Source organism: Dicentrarchus labrax, unplaced genomic scaffold (assembly GCF_905237075.1).
Source record: "Dicentrarchus labrax unplaced genomic scaffold, dlabrax2021, whole genome shotgun sequence".
Lineage (NCBI taxonomy): Eukaryota > Metazoa > Chordata > Actinopteri > Moronidae > Dicentrarchus > Dicentrarchus labrax.
In genome coordinates, this window is record NW_026136719.1 from 11,569,831 (window position 1) to 11,588,730 (window position 18,900).

An 18,900-nucleotide genomic window follows, 5' to 3' on the forward strand; every position below is an offset into this window, starting at 1 on the left:
CACTGAGTGAGTGCTTTATTTTATACCCTGGCATCGCCACACTAATACTCAAATGCCAGCACAAATAAAACATGAACTTGGCAGATTTGCCTGGTTCCCAGGATGCTCATTTTAAGCCTTTAATGGGTGCGCTTTATTGGTATCCAGCAGTGAGATTGGAACTAACCTCAAAACCCTTAAAAAAAAAAAACGATTTAACTGTCAACTGCATGAATAAAAGAAAAGAACACACAAGCCCATCAAAGCAGTGGTTGTTCCTGTGCTCTACAAACTAGTCAAAGAGGGCTCCACCCGTCTCGATTGGATTGTAAGTCCAAAGTACCTGCAGTTTCATTTCAATGAAAAACTGAAAATGAAAAGCAATTTGAATCCCAATTTCCATATGGATAAAAAAAAATAGCTCATTAACTTACATTACATTGATGTGTTTGTACTCTTAAATGTTCAATAATGTGAACTGTTCCCAGTAAGTAAGTAGTAAGTAAAAAAAATAAAAGTACAATTACATGTTTATGTTATACATAACTGCAGTGAATTGTGGGTGACACACCTCTGGCACTTGTTGTTGACTGTAAGACACTTTCTTGTTTTTTTTACAAAAGGAACCTGTTCTTCTGGATCCTTGACCTATAAATTTAAGCCCTTATATAATTTAAAGGAGTGAGCTGCATAACAATTCAGCTCCCTTACATTGGTCATGAACGGGGTATTTAGCTATAAAGACCGAAACCAGGTTTTCTACCACGCTTTAAACATGTTGCGCTATACGCAAATGGAAATGGATGGAAAAGATAAGAGTCAGTAGGATACTATGTGTACTGGAACAGAGAGGGTTACTCAGTCATATTTAGAGTGGATTTCGGAAAGGACGATGAACAATAGATTATAGTTAGGGCTATGACCAAAATGATGTATTATCAAATTAAGTAAAATTGGTATTGGATAACCGAAGTCATAAACTGGGAGCTCAGTCCTTACATCAGCAGGGGCTAGCTCAAATGGTCTTTCACTTTCCCTTTTCGAAATTTGAAAACATTTATTTTTTTCTGTGTCTATGTAAATTGAGTAGGTGGCAACAATATCAGTCTGAAGCAGGATTGGTCAGGAAGAGACTAGTGACATTGTATAGATGAGAGCAGCCATACAGTCACTTGGTGAAACAAGCGCTGTAAAGTGCCTAGTGGTACAGAGTAAAAGCAGAGATCTGTGGCTTTAGGCAAAATCTGTAGAGAGGATAAAAGTGGTAAACTGAGGGACCTGGACAGTCAGTGATGACTGTAACACTTAATGATGTTATTGAGTAAATGAAATGGGCTGTGGATTGAAAAGAATCAGTAAAAAGTTGAACCAAAGTTTTTACTGTGAAAAAATATGGCATAAAACACCCGCTATTAGATATAATAAATAGATAATAGAGTTTAGAGTTTAGTTAGATAAGAGAGAGGTTTGACAGCGTGGAGCAGAGGGCATTTTAACCGTAATAATTCACATAAACTGACCTACCTTCTAATAATGAACCTTCTAAAACAGCATAAAGCAATGTAGGAAGCTAAAACAGACTACTCTCTACTTCATCAGCAGGGGCTAGCTCAAATGGTCTTTCACTTTCCCTTTTCGAAATTTGCTTCAAGACATGCTGCTACACGTCTCTCAAAGATACTTGGATGCGAGACACCATCATGAAGGCGGTGAAAATGCTTGCAGCCCTTTCGTTTCTCCTCCTTACATTACTGACCGGTAAGAACATTTCTTGTGGTGTGTGAAATTAGTATTACAGTGCTTAACGTATAGGGACAGTTGAGTTTCTCATCAAGTTTTAAAGGTTATTCTGATATTCACTCCGCATCAGCGACGTCTTCATCTTCAGGCGCTCGCTCCTTAAGCACATAGGTTTCATTTTCTTTTATGTAGCTATTTTATACTTTCATTTACTTTTTATGTAATACTTTTCAGAGGGATCTTTTGTGCTTCTCACTTCGTCACTGCACTTATTTGATTGATTGATTGATTTTACATTATAAACCAGTGGATTAACCAGTAGTTCTAGCCCTCAGTTTCTTTTCCCTTTGAGGAGTGAAAGACAAAGTAAGGAAAAGTATGAAAGAGAAAAAGAAACTGGAATGAGAAAACCTGTGGAGGAAGCAGGTGAAGAGGTATGAGGAACAAATCAAATGACATAATTATTAATCAATAAATAAATTGAATATTAAATAATGAATTGAGTACAAACAAATGAAAAAATAATACATTTTGGTCAAGGAAAGGGCTATTTCTGTATTTTTACATGTATTTCTTTATGTTTTTCAACATTTATTTATTTCTGTGTCTATGTAAATTGAGTAGGTGGCAACAATATCAGTCTGAAGCAGGATTGGTCAGGAAGAGACTAGTGACATTGTATAGATGAGAGCAGCCATACAGTCACTTGGTGAAACAAGCGCTGTAAAGTGCCTAGTGGTACAGAGTAAAAGCAGAGATCTGTGGCTTTAGGCAAAATCTGTAGAGAGGATAAAAGTGGTAAACTGAGGGACCTGGACAGTCAGTGATGACTGTAACACTTAATGATGTTATTGAGTAAATGAAATGGGCTGTGGATTGAAAAGAATCAGTAAAAAGTTGAACCAAAGTTTTTACTGTGAAAAAATATGGCATAAAACACCCGCTATTAGATATAATAAATAGATAATAGAGTTTAGAGTTTAGTTAGATAAGAGAGAGGTTTGACAGCGTGGAGCAGAGGGCATATTAACCGTAATAATTCACATAAACTGACCTACCTTCTAATAATGAACCTTCTAAAACAGCATAAAGCAACATAGGAAGCTAAAACAGACTACTTTCTACTTCTATCGGCTTATGGTAAAATATCTAATAAAAAACATTCTGCTTCACGACAGCAATGCTATTAGTTTACAGAAATGCACAGGCAACCAAAATTGGGGCAAAAACAGTGTCCTAACAATAGAAACAGCGCCAGATGTCAGAAAATGTGAGACTGAGTCAGACCCTAGTTCTTTATTTTCTTTATAGCAACACTGATCAACAATAACATCACATAGTCCGGCTTTTTCAGATTTTCCGTGTGGACATGCCCTTAGTCTGCTATCTTGGTCAGGCAACCAACAGAGGCTCAAAGAAGTCACTGCACTAAGGGCCTGTCCTCCGAATACGTTTTTCTCAAATCCGGATAAATACTTTATCGTATCGGCCTCGCGTCCAGACGGATACGGCGTTTTCGGGGTGTGAAAGCGGTATTTTTTTGGAAACGTGTCCCAGAGTGGGAAAATCCGAAAACGCTGGATAGCCCGGAGTCGTCTGGACGGCGAAAACGGATTAGCCCCACCTCTCTAGCCTTTAACCTCAGCCGCAGCCGCTAGACGCATCATAACAACAATACAACAATGGCGGACTACTACTACTTGTTTGTAAACAGCGCATGCTCCATGGCTTCTCTTTCGGTTTTAGTGTATTAGTGTGGCGGCGTCACAGCGCCACATACAGGCCTGGCATATGTACTACAGGGTTTTGGGTTGTTTCAGTGAATCCATGTGGACGCAGATATTTCTAGAAACGACGCTGTGTTTACGGAGATTTTTTTCGAAACAACATCGTATTGGGTAAGGCCGCGTATTCGTGTGGACAGTAGGGCTGCTCGATTATGGAAAAAATCATAATCACGATTATTTGGGTCAAAATTGAAATCACGATTATTCAAACGATAATTTTTTTTTAAACTTCAGAAACATGCTACATTTATTGGACATTTGTCAAAAACACTTTGCAAGGAAGTCCTCAGTTCCACTTTTATTTCCCCATAAACATTTGTAAGTCTCCTTTTTACATTGACAGTCATAGTGCACTCTTGCAATCTCTTCAAAAAGTTAAATAAAATAACACACAAAAGATAAGTCATAGAAAAACAATTTGTGTTCTCAAATTTTAGTGCACTGCCACAACATTTGAAATGAGCTGTTACCGCTACGCGTTACCTGTTCCAACGAAAACAACGTGACTGACTCATGTGCAGTGCATGCATGTTGGGGTGGAGAGACGGAAATACGCATGTGCGAAATATACACAGACTGTGGTTGTGTCCCAATTCAGGGGCTGCATCCCTGAAGTGGGAACACAGCTTTTTTCTATACAACGTTGCACAACAGAAAATGAAACAAAATTGTTTTCCCCCGAATTTCTTATTTTTGAGATCGTTTGGCCCCAAAATCGCAATCATGATCAAATTTTGATTAATTGAGCAGCCTTAGTGGACAGGTCCTAACACTGAATCAACATTGAAGCTATAATTGAATCAATGTCACCTTGCTACCTGGGTGCCAATTTTACAGTGACAAGATTTCAGAAAAGTTTTTACACTTGGCCAAGACTTGGTCTTGTAGCTAACCCCCTGTTTCTAGTCTTTGTGCTAAGCTCACTGGCTGCTGGGTAAACTGTAGAGACATGAGAGTGGTGTCAATTTTCATCTCTAACTCTAAGTCAAAAATGTTTAAATATTCCTTCTCCTGCCTAGTCTCCTGCCTTTAGGATTGAAGCCGTTCTCTGATTGGTACATTTCCTTTTCAGTTCATGTAATAATGTTACATTGTAAAATAAACTAAAATTTGTGTCTTTGCAGGTGTGTCTCCCCAGACAGCCAGAAAGATATATGTCAAAACAGGTGAACTGGTGGCGCTACAGTGCCCTCATTACACAGGGAATAAGCATAATGATACCAAACTGATCTGGACCAGTTACACCACCCAGGAGAGGGATCTGACAGCGGAACAGAGGCCAGTGGGCATTCTGGTTCATGGGAGGAGCCTTGTGATTCTCAGTGTTTCTGTTTTCCATCAGGGGAATTACTCATGCTCTCTGGGGTAAAGTATCTACACACATTCCCAAATTGATAAACAGCATTCCTGTATTTGGAAATTTGCAAACAGACATCCCAGAAAACACATTTAAATAGAGGCCTTTCGTTTCTAAGTCTGAGACTGAACAAGGTTATGAAAGTGGCATAAATAGTTCAGAAATGTAATCACATTTTTTGTCTTGAGGAATTATTTTTGCTATAAACTACTAACATCACTGATGAATGATGTTCTACATTAGTTATTTCCATTAACAAAAAGATGTTAATTTGCACTGAACCATTGTACTCGCTGCTTGCCATCATGGTGAGCTACAGTTTTGATGATGTTAGTACTTAGTGGTTCTTTGAGCTAAACGCTAACATCAGAGTGCTAACATGTTAACAATGTAAATGTTAACAGGCTGATTTTTAGCATTTAAGTATACTAACATTTGATTATAGCGCAAAACACAGCACAACTAGAGCTGAGGCTAATGGGAGTGGCATTACTTGCAGCTATTTGGTCATAAACTGAATTTACCTCATGATGACGCGTCACGAAAAGTAAGAGATTACAATAAATGTGAAATCCTCATATTATCTTTTTCTTTTATGACATGACAGGAATGCCAGCAGAAAGTTCTGGTTCACTCTGACCGTGTACAAAACACAGACCAAAGAGTATGAAGAGAAGACCATGTACACTAGGACATGTTACACACAAGAATCCTGCAAATTGCAGTGCCCTCGTGCAAATATCCCTGCTTGGAATATCCAGAATATTACCAGCAAAGGCATTATATGGCACAAGGTATTTAAAAACAGCAGACTTTTGAGTATAAATTAGATTTGATTGTGAAATAAGAATGCATGTACTGTACTTTTTTAAAAGAAATTTATAGAATTTGTTTTTATACATTTGAGGCTAAAACTGGTTTGCATTCACTTCTTTCTAAAAATCCAACTTAATTTTCCATCTTGTAGGAGGGTAAGTCATTCCCAACTGTTTATTTTCCAAGTCTGGAGGAGAAGGACCGTGGTGCCTACACCTGTACCAGATCTTACCTGTATCATGGTCAAACATATAACATGACCTTTATAGTAAAACTTCACGTCAAACCTAACGGTAAGAAAAACACTTTTTGGGATTTATCTTCATGGAAGTCCATATTTTCAGTGTCTTTTTTTTTTTTACACGGAAGATTCTGACCAAGCTGCAAGGATCATTTCACCACTCAAGAGTGAAGTAATTAGTGTGGATTTGGGTGAGCTTCAATATTATATTGTGGATACACAAACTTACAAGCATTCATTATCTTTCCAAATTACTACTTTTAAATCTTGTTTAAACTCTGCTTTTTCTAGGCTCAACAGTGGTGATTGATTGTAAAGCTGTTGTGTATTCAGACTTTGCTGACGTGTTCTGGTTAAGTGGGAAGTCATTTGTAAACTCAAACAACAACTCACGAGTCTTCTACAATTCTTCACGGTAAACACGTCACAAAAGTGTACCTGTTCTTACAACTAATACACATAATGCTATATAAAAAAGCTATATAGTGCAGGGATGTAAGTGTCACAGAAAATGTGAGGTACTATACCAGCAATTAATGATCTCCACTGTTAAGAAAAAGTAGGGGAAGTTGAGGAATTTAAACAATTTATTTTGACCATATAAAACACAGCTCATTAACAAAAATAAAAGACAGGCATTAAATACTTTAAATGGTAAATGGACCTGTACTTGTATAGCGCCTTTCTAGTCTTCCGACCACTCAAAGCGCTTTTACACTACGTGCCACATTCACTCTTTCACACACATTCACTCAGTAATGTGTGAACAGAAACTAACATTCATACACACTCACACACTTCGGGGTTCAGTATCTTGCTCAAGGATACTTCGACATGTGGCACCAGGAGCCGGGGATCGAACCCACAACCTTCCGATTGAGGAACGACCTGCTCTGCCTCTGAGCCACAGGCGGGTTTAAAGGGTTTAAAGTAAAAAAAGCTAAATAAAATGGCTCAAGTCAAATCAATGGCTGAGTGAATGGGTGAATGTGGCATGTAGTGTAAAAGTGCCTTGAGTGGCCGGAAGGTTAGAAAGGCACTATACAAGTACAGTCCATTTACCATGTACAAGCTGCAGGTGAGACAAAGAAGACTGGCTAACAGCCAAGTTCAGCAAGTTGCAGTAAGTAGGAGGTAAACTACTTGAGGACATTGCCATGGATGCCAACCTGGTCCCTAACGCAGTTTGAAAGACAGCAGTGCATTGTATGGCCACATAAACATGCACATAAAATAACTTGTTTTTTTGTCTTCTATTTTTTGCCTTTCCAGGGAATATTATAATGAGGGGACAGAAATTACAGCATCACTAGTCTTCAAAAAAGTATTAGAAGAGGATCTGTTAAAGAATTACACCTGTAAACTGGAAACTGACAACCAACGGCCAAGCTTTGTCACCGTCACCTTGGCCCAAAAAGGTATGCAAGATGGATGGATAGATAGTGCTTTGTCTTTACTGTTGTTGATTTTGTATATGTTTGTTTCCAACAGAACTGTGTTCAATTTACTATCATAATGCTTGAACCGGTTCAGCTCATTATCCTCGGATCCACTTAGTTGCACTTGTTTAACACTACTCCACACGTTTAAGCTACAGGGAAGATTCATTTGGTGTCTGCTACTTTAAATAAATTCAAACTTTTAGAGTTATTTTTAGGATTTTATTTATCCCCCTACAGCTTCTGCTTCGTCCCTGTCCCTGGCTCTCAGCATCGTGGTCAGCGTTGTGGTGATTTGTGTAATAGTAGTTGTTTATATGAAGTTGAAGATGGACATTGCTCTTTTCCTGCGAGACACTATTGGTTGCCGTCGCAGCACCTCAGGTGGGAGTCATTTGTTTGGAAATTTCTTTTGAATAACTTTAGTGTAACAGGTACATGTGTTGCTTGGTAAAAGTAAGCAGCCATGTTGTCTCTATGTGCCTCACTGACAAAGCTGTTGTTGTTTGCTTAGATGGAAAGACCTACGATGCCTTTTTGATGTGTTACAAGAGTGACGCAGAGGCAGGACTAAATGAAGATGACAGAAAATGGCTTGAGAGTGTTTTGGAAGAGAGATTTGGTTACAGTCTGTGTCTTTATGATCATGTTGTCTTACCAGGAAATGGTATGGTATAAATAATAATAATGTAATAATGAAAGAACATATTTAACATGAATATCAATTCATGTAAATATCCATTTACTGCTTAATGTATAATCTGAACTCTGGTTGGTTGCAGATGAAGCGGAGGCAGTGTTAGAATCCATAGAGCAGAGCCGGACAGTGGTTTTGGTTCCCACCTCTTCAGATCCTGGTCCAGGATTTGGCCTGCTGAAAGACATCCATGCAGCCCTTGTGGAGCGGCAGACTCGCATGGTTTTCATCAAAACTGAGACAACAGAAGAGTCAAGATCAGGTTCATTACCAGAGGCCTTACAACTTCTAAGAGAGGCTGGAAACTGTGTCACCTGGAAGGGCATAAGCTCCATACCACCCTCCTCCTCCTTCTGGAAGCAGCTACGCTACCACCTAGCTGCCCCTCAGCATGCACAAAATTAAGCCTTTACCTCAGACAGCTAGCCAAGTTCTTGCATAATGCCGTAACCCGCACAATGTTTTCTATATCATACAGGGTGCTACACTTAATTGGTTAGGGTTATTTGACGTAAAACAGTCCTCTAGAGTGAGCCTTTATAGTGTAACAGTAATGGATACTTTAAATCTGGGGGCTCATGATAATATCGTATGTATCATGTTTTTCTTCTGTGGAATGTTATTGTTGTGGAGGGGGTCTGACCTTCCTGTTTGGGTCTTTCCCTTTTAGGAGGGAAAGCAAGAAGTGTATCACTAATTAACGCCTGATATAGCCCACCAGGTATATAAGCTGAAGGAGTCTGTTTCCTTTTTCTTTTTTCTTTTCTTCTTTATTTTGTTTTAAATTGGTTTAATGTAGCAGGGATGGTGCACATTGATGAAACGTTTCCGTAAATGTGCTAGAGTTAGTCAAGATGCTATTTGACGTCTGTTGTCCCTTGACAGATTTTACGAACAGAATATAAGATTAAAATTACTATGTAATTTAAAGTTAATCAATTATAATCATGCAACAATAATTATTATGTAAAAATGTATTTATTAAAAAATGTATATTTATGTTAATCAAAGCATTATTCTGGACACCTTAATACTTCACGTACTATTAAAAAAAAAAAAAAAAACAGAGGCTCACAACACAAGAGTACATACAAAAACGAGTATTGACATGGACTATGTAAGACAATATTGTGTGTATTATTAGACAGGAACATGAAACATGCAAAGCAGAAACTGAAGTTCTCCAGAACCAAGAGTGGACCATGAAAGATATAACTGAATTGTTAAAAATGGACTTGTAACTTGTAATTTCAATTAATAAATATTTTTTATATTAACAATATGGAATTGATATTCATTAACTTAGTTAACTCAAGAACCTAATCAGCAGGTGACATGATTGTGGCAGTTTATATTTCAGCTTTGATGTTTTCCTGCCACCTGGTGGATGTATAAGGACAGAATATACTGTGTTGCCATAACTGTTAAATGCCCCCAACATCTCCTGACTGGTGCTGTCAGCCTAGCATCCATGACAGCAGTCTGTGATACAGGTGATTGGGATTTTGTTGTATTGATCAGACTTAAAAGTAAAAAGATGAATTTATGGCAACACAGTATATTCTGTGTTTTAAAGAAAATCAATTCCTTGTAGCTGCACTTATTAATTTCCATCCACTAGGTGGCAGGACATTTTCAAATAAGCTGAAATATAAGTTGGTTTGTTTTGTTTAAGTCTGTATGTCTCAACCTTTGTGGCTGTTGTTTTTATTGCTACTGCGGCAGAGAACCAATTGCCCTTCAGGAACAAATAACAGATTGTTTTGATGTGAGTTGCTGAGTTTTTCTCCAAACGTCTGCCCGTTTGATGCTGAGTAGGTAAGTGTACAGTGGGTTTTTAGAGCTTTTTTGCCAACAACAGCAAACAGCTGTTAAAACTTTGAGAATGATGAAGTGAATCAAACCAACAAAAATGCAGGCCACAGCTAAACGATGACATATATGATATGTATATATACATATATATATATATATATATATATGTATATATATATATATATATATACATATCATATATATATATATATATAGGAAAAACAAAGCACATGTGACATTTGTCCGGACAGTGAAGTAGATAGGGGAGACCGGGGCTTGTTGTCACACGGGTAAGTTGTCACATTGCAATTATCTTCTCCTCCAAGGGGCGCAACTAAAAAGTGGAATACTAGTTTTCTTCCTTTACATGGTCAGGTGTCATGTCCTGTCTGAGAAGAGGATAGCACATTGTGAGCTGAGATGAGCACCAAGTAACCATTTTGCACAACCCAAAGTAAAAAATATCAACTTTATATATTTCGTTCAGATAAAAATCAGGTTTTGTTTGGGTTTTTATGAATGGATCTTCCAGTTGTTGTTGGAACTATGTCCACATTTCAGGACTGGTTTAAGTTTGATGATGAACCAATGTTTTCTTTTTTGTAATTCAATTCAATCTGGAATTTTTAGCTTAAGAAAGGTAAAACAGGCATTTGATTCTGAGAGCCATAGCCTACATGCCAGCAGTTCCTAAGGACTTTAATCCAGTGCATGTTGCATAATATGTTATGTTAACGTTTGTTCAATGGCTTTTTCAAGCCAAATGATAAACTGTGCCTTACTTCAATGTTCACTTTCAAGTCAAAAAGAACAACAACAATAATTTTGTCCTTGTTGTATTAGTTGCAAAATCCAGTGTGACATCTTACCCCATATAGTGAGACAACTTACCCGATGGTGGGGCAACATGTCACATGTTCACACTCTCTATTTGATTGCTTATAACTCTGCACTGACACAAGATATGAAAATGACATGAATACAAAATATATACCTGAGACTTTGGTCTTTCATCTGGTACACATTTGTTTTATATATGATGTATTGATTCCAAGAAATATATACAAGTGTAAAAAGTGTACTGCAGACATTGAGTAGAAATGCAAGAAGGTGAATCACCTTGCTGTTCTTAAAGGAAAGCTCCATTGACACACATAAATGTCATGTTATTATGGGGAGTATCAGTTACTTCGTGAAAACAGTTGAATAATGTCTGCTGTGGTTCTGAAAATAACCCATGATGATACCATCAATGATGCTGTCAGTTGCATTATGGTTAAGGTAGCATAGGGTCCTGGGTTTCTTGGAACTAGATCTTTAACTGGGACTAAATAGGATATCTCAGCCTCTACCTGTGTCTTGTGAATTCCCTGACTGCAATACTATATGTCTGGACCACTTTAAAGCAGTGGTTTTGGCTTATCACAACCTAAAATAAAGCAATGTCCTTGCAACCCCTTGTCACTAGTTATCTTTTAACCTGGTCGGTCTTATTATATTATTCTTTTAGCTATTTCAGCATTTCTACTACTACTACTACTACTAGTTACCAGTGTTGGGCTAATTTCTCAAAAAAATAATTTATTACTCATTACTTGTTACTCTTTTCAAAAGTAATATTACTACTTTACTTATTATTCCCTGCCAACAGTAATTAGTCACACTAGTTATATTGCTTTTCTGCCAACCCCCACAACATTTGTAATTCACCCCTTCTCCCCAAAATTCAGACTTATAACTGTTAAAATCCAGTTTTATTTGTTAAAATCAAAGTAATGGGAATATTTCGAGCTGCTGAATGTAAGTGTTTCCATCTTCTAGGCAAGTTTCCTCCACAATTGCAAAACTTAATCCAAGGATGTGATTGGTTTGTTGGATTCCAAAAGCAGTAAATGTAATATTATTTCTAGTATCTAGTATAGTATTATTAGTATTAGTAATTAGTTACACTACAAGTAACTGGGGAAAGTAATAGTATTACTGCCCAACACTGGCAACTCTCTGCTTTTCAGATTAATATTTTATATGTAGAAAATATGATAATTTAAAAAAAACCCAACTAGTTATTAAGATCATCTACACCATGACAGCATTAAGTAGTATTAATTTAACAATTTCATTTATTCTTTAGTATTGCTAGTTTGAATAACTGATATTCTTGATAATAATTATCCTCTTACTGATTGTGTTGAAAGAAATTAGAACATCACCAATCTGAATCTCATTTTCTGTTTTATTTTCTACACATCTCTGTCTAACTTATCTTTCTTGTCAATGAGGACACGAAACTACAAGGTTTTATAAATTAAGGTTGCATATTTCTGTCCTTTGTCATGGAGATTAAAGATCAAAAAGCAAATCATGAAAATAAAGAATCAGTCCAAAAACGGGTGTAATAATAATAATAATAATAATAATTAAAAATATATATAAATACATTGTTTTTATTCAGTTTGGGGTTTTTTTATGCTTCAGGGGGTGTCTAAATTGCAGTGACAACATGACACTCTTCCTTAAGTTTCATTTTTTATCATCACCCAGTGTGGTTTGACGAGATTGGGGAAATGCTCAGCAGAAGCGAATCTGGAGATTTGCATTTGTGACGACGCTCCTGTATGTTTGGTGTGCGGTTCTGCAGGTTATCATGACGGTGAAAGTGCTTCTGGTTATTCTCATTTTCCTCCATACATCATTGACAGGTAAGGGAATGCTCTTAGTGTTGTTAAAGGATGTGAATGCAGTGTTATGTTTGATTTGATTGAATTCTGACATAAAAAAGAGAAACAGGAAGAAGGAAAAAAGAAGCACACCAAAGCAAAAAAAACAACAACTGATTTAATACATAGAACATGGACATACAAATACAAAAAGTTCAAATGAAATGCATAATCAACCATAATTGAAGTCAACACAGCATTATGCATAAGCCTACCAGTGATGGAAGGAAGTAGCCTATTCAAATATTTTACTACATGGAGTAGAAATACTCTCTGTATTTAATAACTTAAACTTCTGCATACCACATTATGTGCATATGTATAACATATACTTACTTATTTCCTTTAATGTACTGACCAGTGGTGACTTCTCCAAATCTGACCCATTTTCCTTCACCCTGAGCTAACTAGACTAAGTAACAGGAAAAAGGATGCGGTTAAGAACCCACATGTGCTTTCATAACCGTTGTATCAAGTGAACTCACACTGTTTCACAAATGACCCTGTAAAAGAAACAAATCTACATCCATACACATACATAACTGAAGGAATTCAGTGGTTGAGCAGGAAACTATTCATCAACATTTGGATTATAAGATTAAAGCCTTTTCAGGCATAAAAAACAAAACACTTCTAGTCCTGTGCCTTTCAAAGTTAAGAAATAGCTTGACATATATGGCACACATCTTTTTAAAAAGACTATAGCAAAATGCATTTGATGTGAATAGTTGTGTTCAAAATGTATGATATGATGGATATGATGACTTAAGATATGGCAAGTGTGTTTTAAGAAACAGCTCTTATTGCAGTAGAGGGGACAGAGTGGTGAGTGATATATGCAACAGAGAATTTCTGTTGTTTTTTAAGGACTCTTTTTAAGGGGCATAATCCTACTGTATGCTTGATTAATCAATTTCTCATATCCACAGACAGATATTTCTCAATCAAAAGAACTGACTGATAGGGAGACCAATTTTAAGGGATTAAGATGAAAACTTGTAGCCAACAACAAAGTGTCCTTCCAGTAGAGTGTCAAAATGAAGTTTCGGGGCGCCCGGTCAGCTCAGTCGGTAGAGCTGGCGACCCAGATTCGAATCCGACCTGCAGCCCTTTGCTTTGTGTCATCCCTTTTCTCTCTACCCCCGTTTCCTGTCAATCTTCAGCTGTCTCTATCAAATAAAGGCATGAAAAGGCCAAAAAAATAACGTTAAAAAAAAGTTTTATACATTAGTATAATGAGTTACTGTAATTTTCTACATCATATAAAGAGTTACTCTGTTTTTTCAGGGCATTAATGCTTTCTGTAAATTCATACAGTAATTTGTTTGATTTTTTTTACAGTGGTGATTTTTATTTCACTACTGTGATTTTCACACTAATTAATTAACTAATTTTTGTACTTTAGTACTTTACAGTAATTGACTGTGCACAAACAGTCAATTACTGTGGCTTTCACAGGGATCCGTTACAGGGAGACATTATATTTCATGACCCCTGTGTCTAAAAAACTTTTTCATTATCATAGATTGATATAAAGCATAGTTTTACACACTAAAATGAACAAACATTTGTGATATTCATTTGCAGGTGTGTCCCTGAGACCCATAGAGCAAGCTGTCTCTCATGTTGTACAGGAAATATGAGACTACAGCCAGGACACAGTTAGATTAACTTAGTTCAGCATAAGCTGGAAACCGTGAGTCTGGCTCTATCAAAAGATAACAAAATATAGCATGTCTAAAGCTCACCAATTAACACATTACTGTAAATCTCATTTTTGAAATGTGTTGTTTTACAAGACCTTATGTGTGGGACTATTTCTTGGCTGAGTGCAGTGACTTCTTTGAGTCTCTGTTGGTTGCCTGACCAAGATAGCAGACTAACACTTAATCAACATTGAATCCGTTTTATAATATAATCCATGTCACCTTGCTACCTGGGTGCCAATTTTACAGTGACAAGATTTCAGAAAAGTTTTTACACTTGGCCAAGACTTGGTCTTGTAGCTAACCCCCTGTTTCTAGTCTTTGTGCTAAGCTCACTGGCTGCTGGGTAAACTGTAGAGACATGAGAGTGGTGTCAATTTTCATCTCTAACTCTAAGTCAAAAATGTTTAAATATTCCTTCTCCTGCCTAGTCTCCTGCCTTTAGGATTGAAGCCGTTCTCTGATTGGTACATTTCCTTTTCAGTTCATGTAATAATGTTACATTGTAAAATAAACTAAAATTTGTGTCTTTGCAGGTGTGTCTCCCCAGACAGCCAGAAAGATATATGTCAAAACAGGTGAACTGGTGGCGCTACAGTGCCCTCATTACACAGGGAATAAGCATAATGATACCAAACTGATCTGGACCAGTTACACCACCCAGGAGAGGGATCTGACAGCGGAACAGAGGCCAGTGGGCATTCTGGTTCATGGGAGGAGCCTTGTGATTCTCAGTGTTTCTGTTTTCCATCAGGGGAATTACTCATGCTCTCTGGGGTAAAGTATCTACAAACATTCCCAAATTGATCAACAGCATTCCTGTATTTGGAAATTTGCAAACAGACATCCCAGAAAACACATTTAAATAGAGGCCTTTCGTTTCTAAATCTGAGGTCTTGAGGAATTATTTTTGCTATAAACTACTAACATCACTGATGAATGAGGTTCTACATTAGTTATTTCCATTAGCAAAAATATGTTAACTTGCACTGAACCACTGTACTTGCTGCTTGCCATCATGGTGAGCTACAGCCATGCTAGCAGCTTTGTGATGATGTTACTACTACTTCTTTGAGCTAAACGCTAACGTCAGAATGCTAACATGTTAACAATGTAAATGTTAACATGCTGAGGTTTAGCATGTGAGTATATTAACATTTGATAAATAGCACTAAACACAGCACAAAGTAGAGCTGAGGCTGATGGGAGTGGCATTACTTGCAGGTATTTGGTCATAAACTGAAGTGTTGGACAAATTAAAAAACTGACCTCACAATGACGCGTCACGAAAAGTAAGAGATTACAATATATGTGAAATCCTCATATTATCTTTTTCTTTTATGACATGACAGGAATGCCAGCAAAACGTTCTGGTTCACTCTGACCGTGTACAAAACACAGACCAAAGAGTATGAAGAGAAGACCATGTACACTAGGACATGTTACACACAAGAATCCTGCAAATTGCAGTGCCCTCGTGCAAATATCCCTGCTGCGAATATCCAGAATATTACCAGCAAAGGCATTATATGGCACAAGGTATTTAAAAACAGCAGACTTTTGGGTATAAATTAGATTTGATTGTTAAATAAGAATGCATGTACTGTGTCGTTTTTTAAAATATAAATTATTTTTCCATCTTGTAGGAGGGTAAGTCATTCCCAACTGTTTATTTTCCAAGTCTGGAGGAGAAGGACCGTGGTGCCTACACCTGTACCAGATCTTACCTGTATCATGGTCAAACATATAACATGACCTTTATAGTAAAACTTGATGTCCAACCTAACGGTAAGAAAAACACTTTTTGGGATTTATCTTCATGGAAGTCCATATTTTCAGTGTCTTTTTTTTTACACAGAAGATTCTGACCAAGCTGCAAGGATCATTTCACCACTCAAGAGTGAAGTAATTAGTGTGGATTTGGGTGAGCTTCAATATTATATTGTGGATACACAAACTTACAAGCATTCACTATCTTTCTAAATTACTACTTTTAAATCTTGTGTAAACTCTGCTTTTTCTAGGCTCAAGAGTGGTGATTGATTGTAAAGCTGTTGTGTATTCAAACGTTGCTGACGTGTTCTGGTTAAGTGGGAAGTCATTTGTAGACTCAAACAACAACTCACGAGTCTTCTACAATTCTTCACGGTAAACACGTCACAAAGGTGTACCTGCTCTTACAACTAATACACATAATGCTATATAAACAAGCTATATATAAAAATATAAGTGCAGGGATGTAAGTGTCACAGAAAATGTGAGGTACTATACCAGCAATTAATGATGTGATCTGTTAAGAATAAGTAGGGGAAGTTGAGAAATTTAAACAATTTATTTTGACCATATAAAACACAGCTCATTAACAAAAATAAAAGACAGGCATTAAATACTTTAAAGGGTTTAAAGTAAAAAAAGCTAAATAAAATGGCTCAAGTCAAATCAATGGCTGAGTGAATGGGTGAATGTGGCATGTAGTGTAAAAGTGCCTTGAGTGGCCGGAAGGTTAGAAAGGCGCTACACAAGTACAGTCCATTTACCATGTACAAGCTGCAGGTGAGACAAAGAAGACTGGCTAACAGCCAAGTTCAGCAAGTTGCAGTAAGTAGGAGGTAAACTACTTGAGGACAGTGCCATGGATGCCAACCTGGTCCCTAACACGGTTTGAAAGACAGCAGTGCATTGTATGGCCACATAAACACGCACATAAAATAACTTCGACTTTTTCTTTTGTCTTCTATTTTTTGCCTTTCTAGGGAATATTATAATGAGGTGACAAGAATTACAGCATCACTAGTCTTCAAAAAAGTATTAGAAGAGGATCTATTAAAGAATTACACCTGTAAACTGCAAACTGACAACCAACGGCCAAGCTTTGTCACCGTCACCTTGGCCCAAAAAGGTATGCAAGATGGATGGATAGATAGTGCTTTGTCTTTACTATTGTTGATTTTGTATATGTTTGTTTCCAGCAGTACTGTGTTCAGTTTACTATCATAAAGCCCAGACTTTGTCACCATCATCCTGATTGGTGAATGTATTTCTATAATGTCTGTGCAATACATTAAATCTCAAACCTGTTAAATCATCTTGCCTAGTTCTACTTTATTATTTTTTGAATTAATCATCATCTAATAAATGTGACATGCTTTTGTTTCACTTATGTTTGATCCAGCTTTTTATCAATGAGTCTTTGCAATTTAATAAATGTATTCTCTCTGTTATTACAGTTCGCCCTTCTTACATTTCCCTGGCTCTTGGTATTGTCTGCACTGTGGTGGTGATGGTTTTCACAGTAGTTATCTATGTGAAGTTCAAAATTAACATCACCCTTTTCCTGCGAGACACTCTTGGATGTCATAGCAGCACCTCAGGTATTTGTTTCATTTTAACTAACAACTTATGTTTACGAGGCACATATTTGTGCTTTTTTGGGGGGTTGCAGACAGTGGCAGCAGTGACAAATATGTGTGTTATTGTTTGCTTAGATGGAAAGAGCTATGATGCCTACTTGATGTGTTACAAGAGTGACACAGAGGCAGGACTAAATGAAGATGACAGAAAATGGCTGGAGAGTGTTTTGGAAGAGAGATTTGGTTACAGTTTGTGTCTTTATGATCGTGATGTCTTACCTGGGAAAGGTATGTTTTTAAGATATACTTTAAAGAAAATCTATCCAAAAATCTTAATGAAGTAATGTACAGTCTGAACTCTGGTTGGTTGCAGCTGAAGCGGAGGCAGTGTTAGAATCCATAGAGCAGAGCCGGACAGTGGTTTTGGTTCCCACTTCTCCAGATCCTGGTCCAGGATTTAGCCTGCTGAGTGCCATCCATGCAGCCCTTGTGGAGCGCCAGACTCGCATGGTTTTCATCAAAACTGAGACAACAGAACAGTCAAGATCAGGTTCGTTACCAGAGGCCTTACAAATTCTAAGCGAGGCTGGAAACTGTGTCACCTGGAAGGGCATAAGCTCCATACCACCCTCCTCCTCCTTCTGGAAGCAGCTACGCTACCACCTACCTGCCCCACAGCATGCACCAAAATTAATGCTTTTACCTCAGAAAATCTAGGAGCGAAGTCAGAACTTTACTGTCTTATATATCATATAATTTATATAATATATAGGTTGCCTGTGGGAATCCTTTACTTCAGTTTATTTTTGAACATGCAAGCTCTGTTTTTATACGCACCAAAATCTGTACTGTCACTCATCCTGCTCTTTATCATTCATTTCCTCAGTCACTGCATTTACTGTAGCATAAAATGTGTTACTGTGATAGCCTTGGGCAAGGGTCAGCAACCTTTTCAATCAAAAGAACCGTTTTTGGGCTGGAGCCTGAGAGGGGCTAAAGAGCTGCATGAAGCTCGGGACCCGCAGATTGCCTACCCCCGCCCTAGGGCAAAATAGGTTGTTGTATATATGTTTTAACTGTAATAAAATGTGTTTTGTACCTGCGTTAATCAATACTCATATAATCAATACTATTCTATATTAAGACAAAATTAAAATGAGTCCATACTTTTTGCCTCTTTATGTGCTTTGTTTTCGTTTTACTACCTGTACTTTCAAGCACAATTACACACATGCTTTACTGAGTCTAGTTTCTAA

General features: G+C 37.3%; 1 protein-coding gene across 4 annotated transcripts; it reads left to right on the plus strand.

Annotated features, from left to right (window-relative positions):
• Positions 1–1,501: 1,501 nt before the first annotated feature.
• On the plus strand, positions 1,502–18,825 carry LOC127351507 (interleukin-1 receptor-like 1). Of its 4 annotated transcripts, XM_051379102.1 has the most exons (11): positions 9,780–9,874; positions 12,413–12,570; positions 14,831–15,071; positions 15,647–15,833; positions 15,941–16,082; positions 16,153–16,218; positions 16,319–16,442; positions 17,048–17,193; positions 17,522–17,665; positions 17,780–17,932; positions 18,018–18,825. In XM_051379102.1, exons 2-11 carry the CDS (start codon positions 12,516–12,518, stop codon positions 18,359–18,361), a joined length of 1,602 nt encoding a protein of 533 aa, XP_051235062.1. In that variant the 5' UTR covers positions 9,780–9,874; positions 12,413–12,515; the 3' UTR covers positions 18,362–18,825. The 4 variants fall into 4 exon arrangements, with proteins under 4 accessions (XP_051235061.1, XP_051235060.1, XP_051235063.1 ...); XM_051379101.1 differs by lacking the exons at positions 9,780–9,874; positions 12,413–12,570 and adding an exon at positions 1,502–1,737 and having other exon boundaries at positions 16,156–16,218; XM_051379100.1 differs by lacking the exons at positions 9,780–9,874; positions 12,413–12,570 and adding an exon at positions 1,509–1,737.
• The last annotated feature ends 75 nt before the right edge of the window (positions 18,826–18,900 follow it).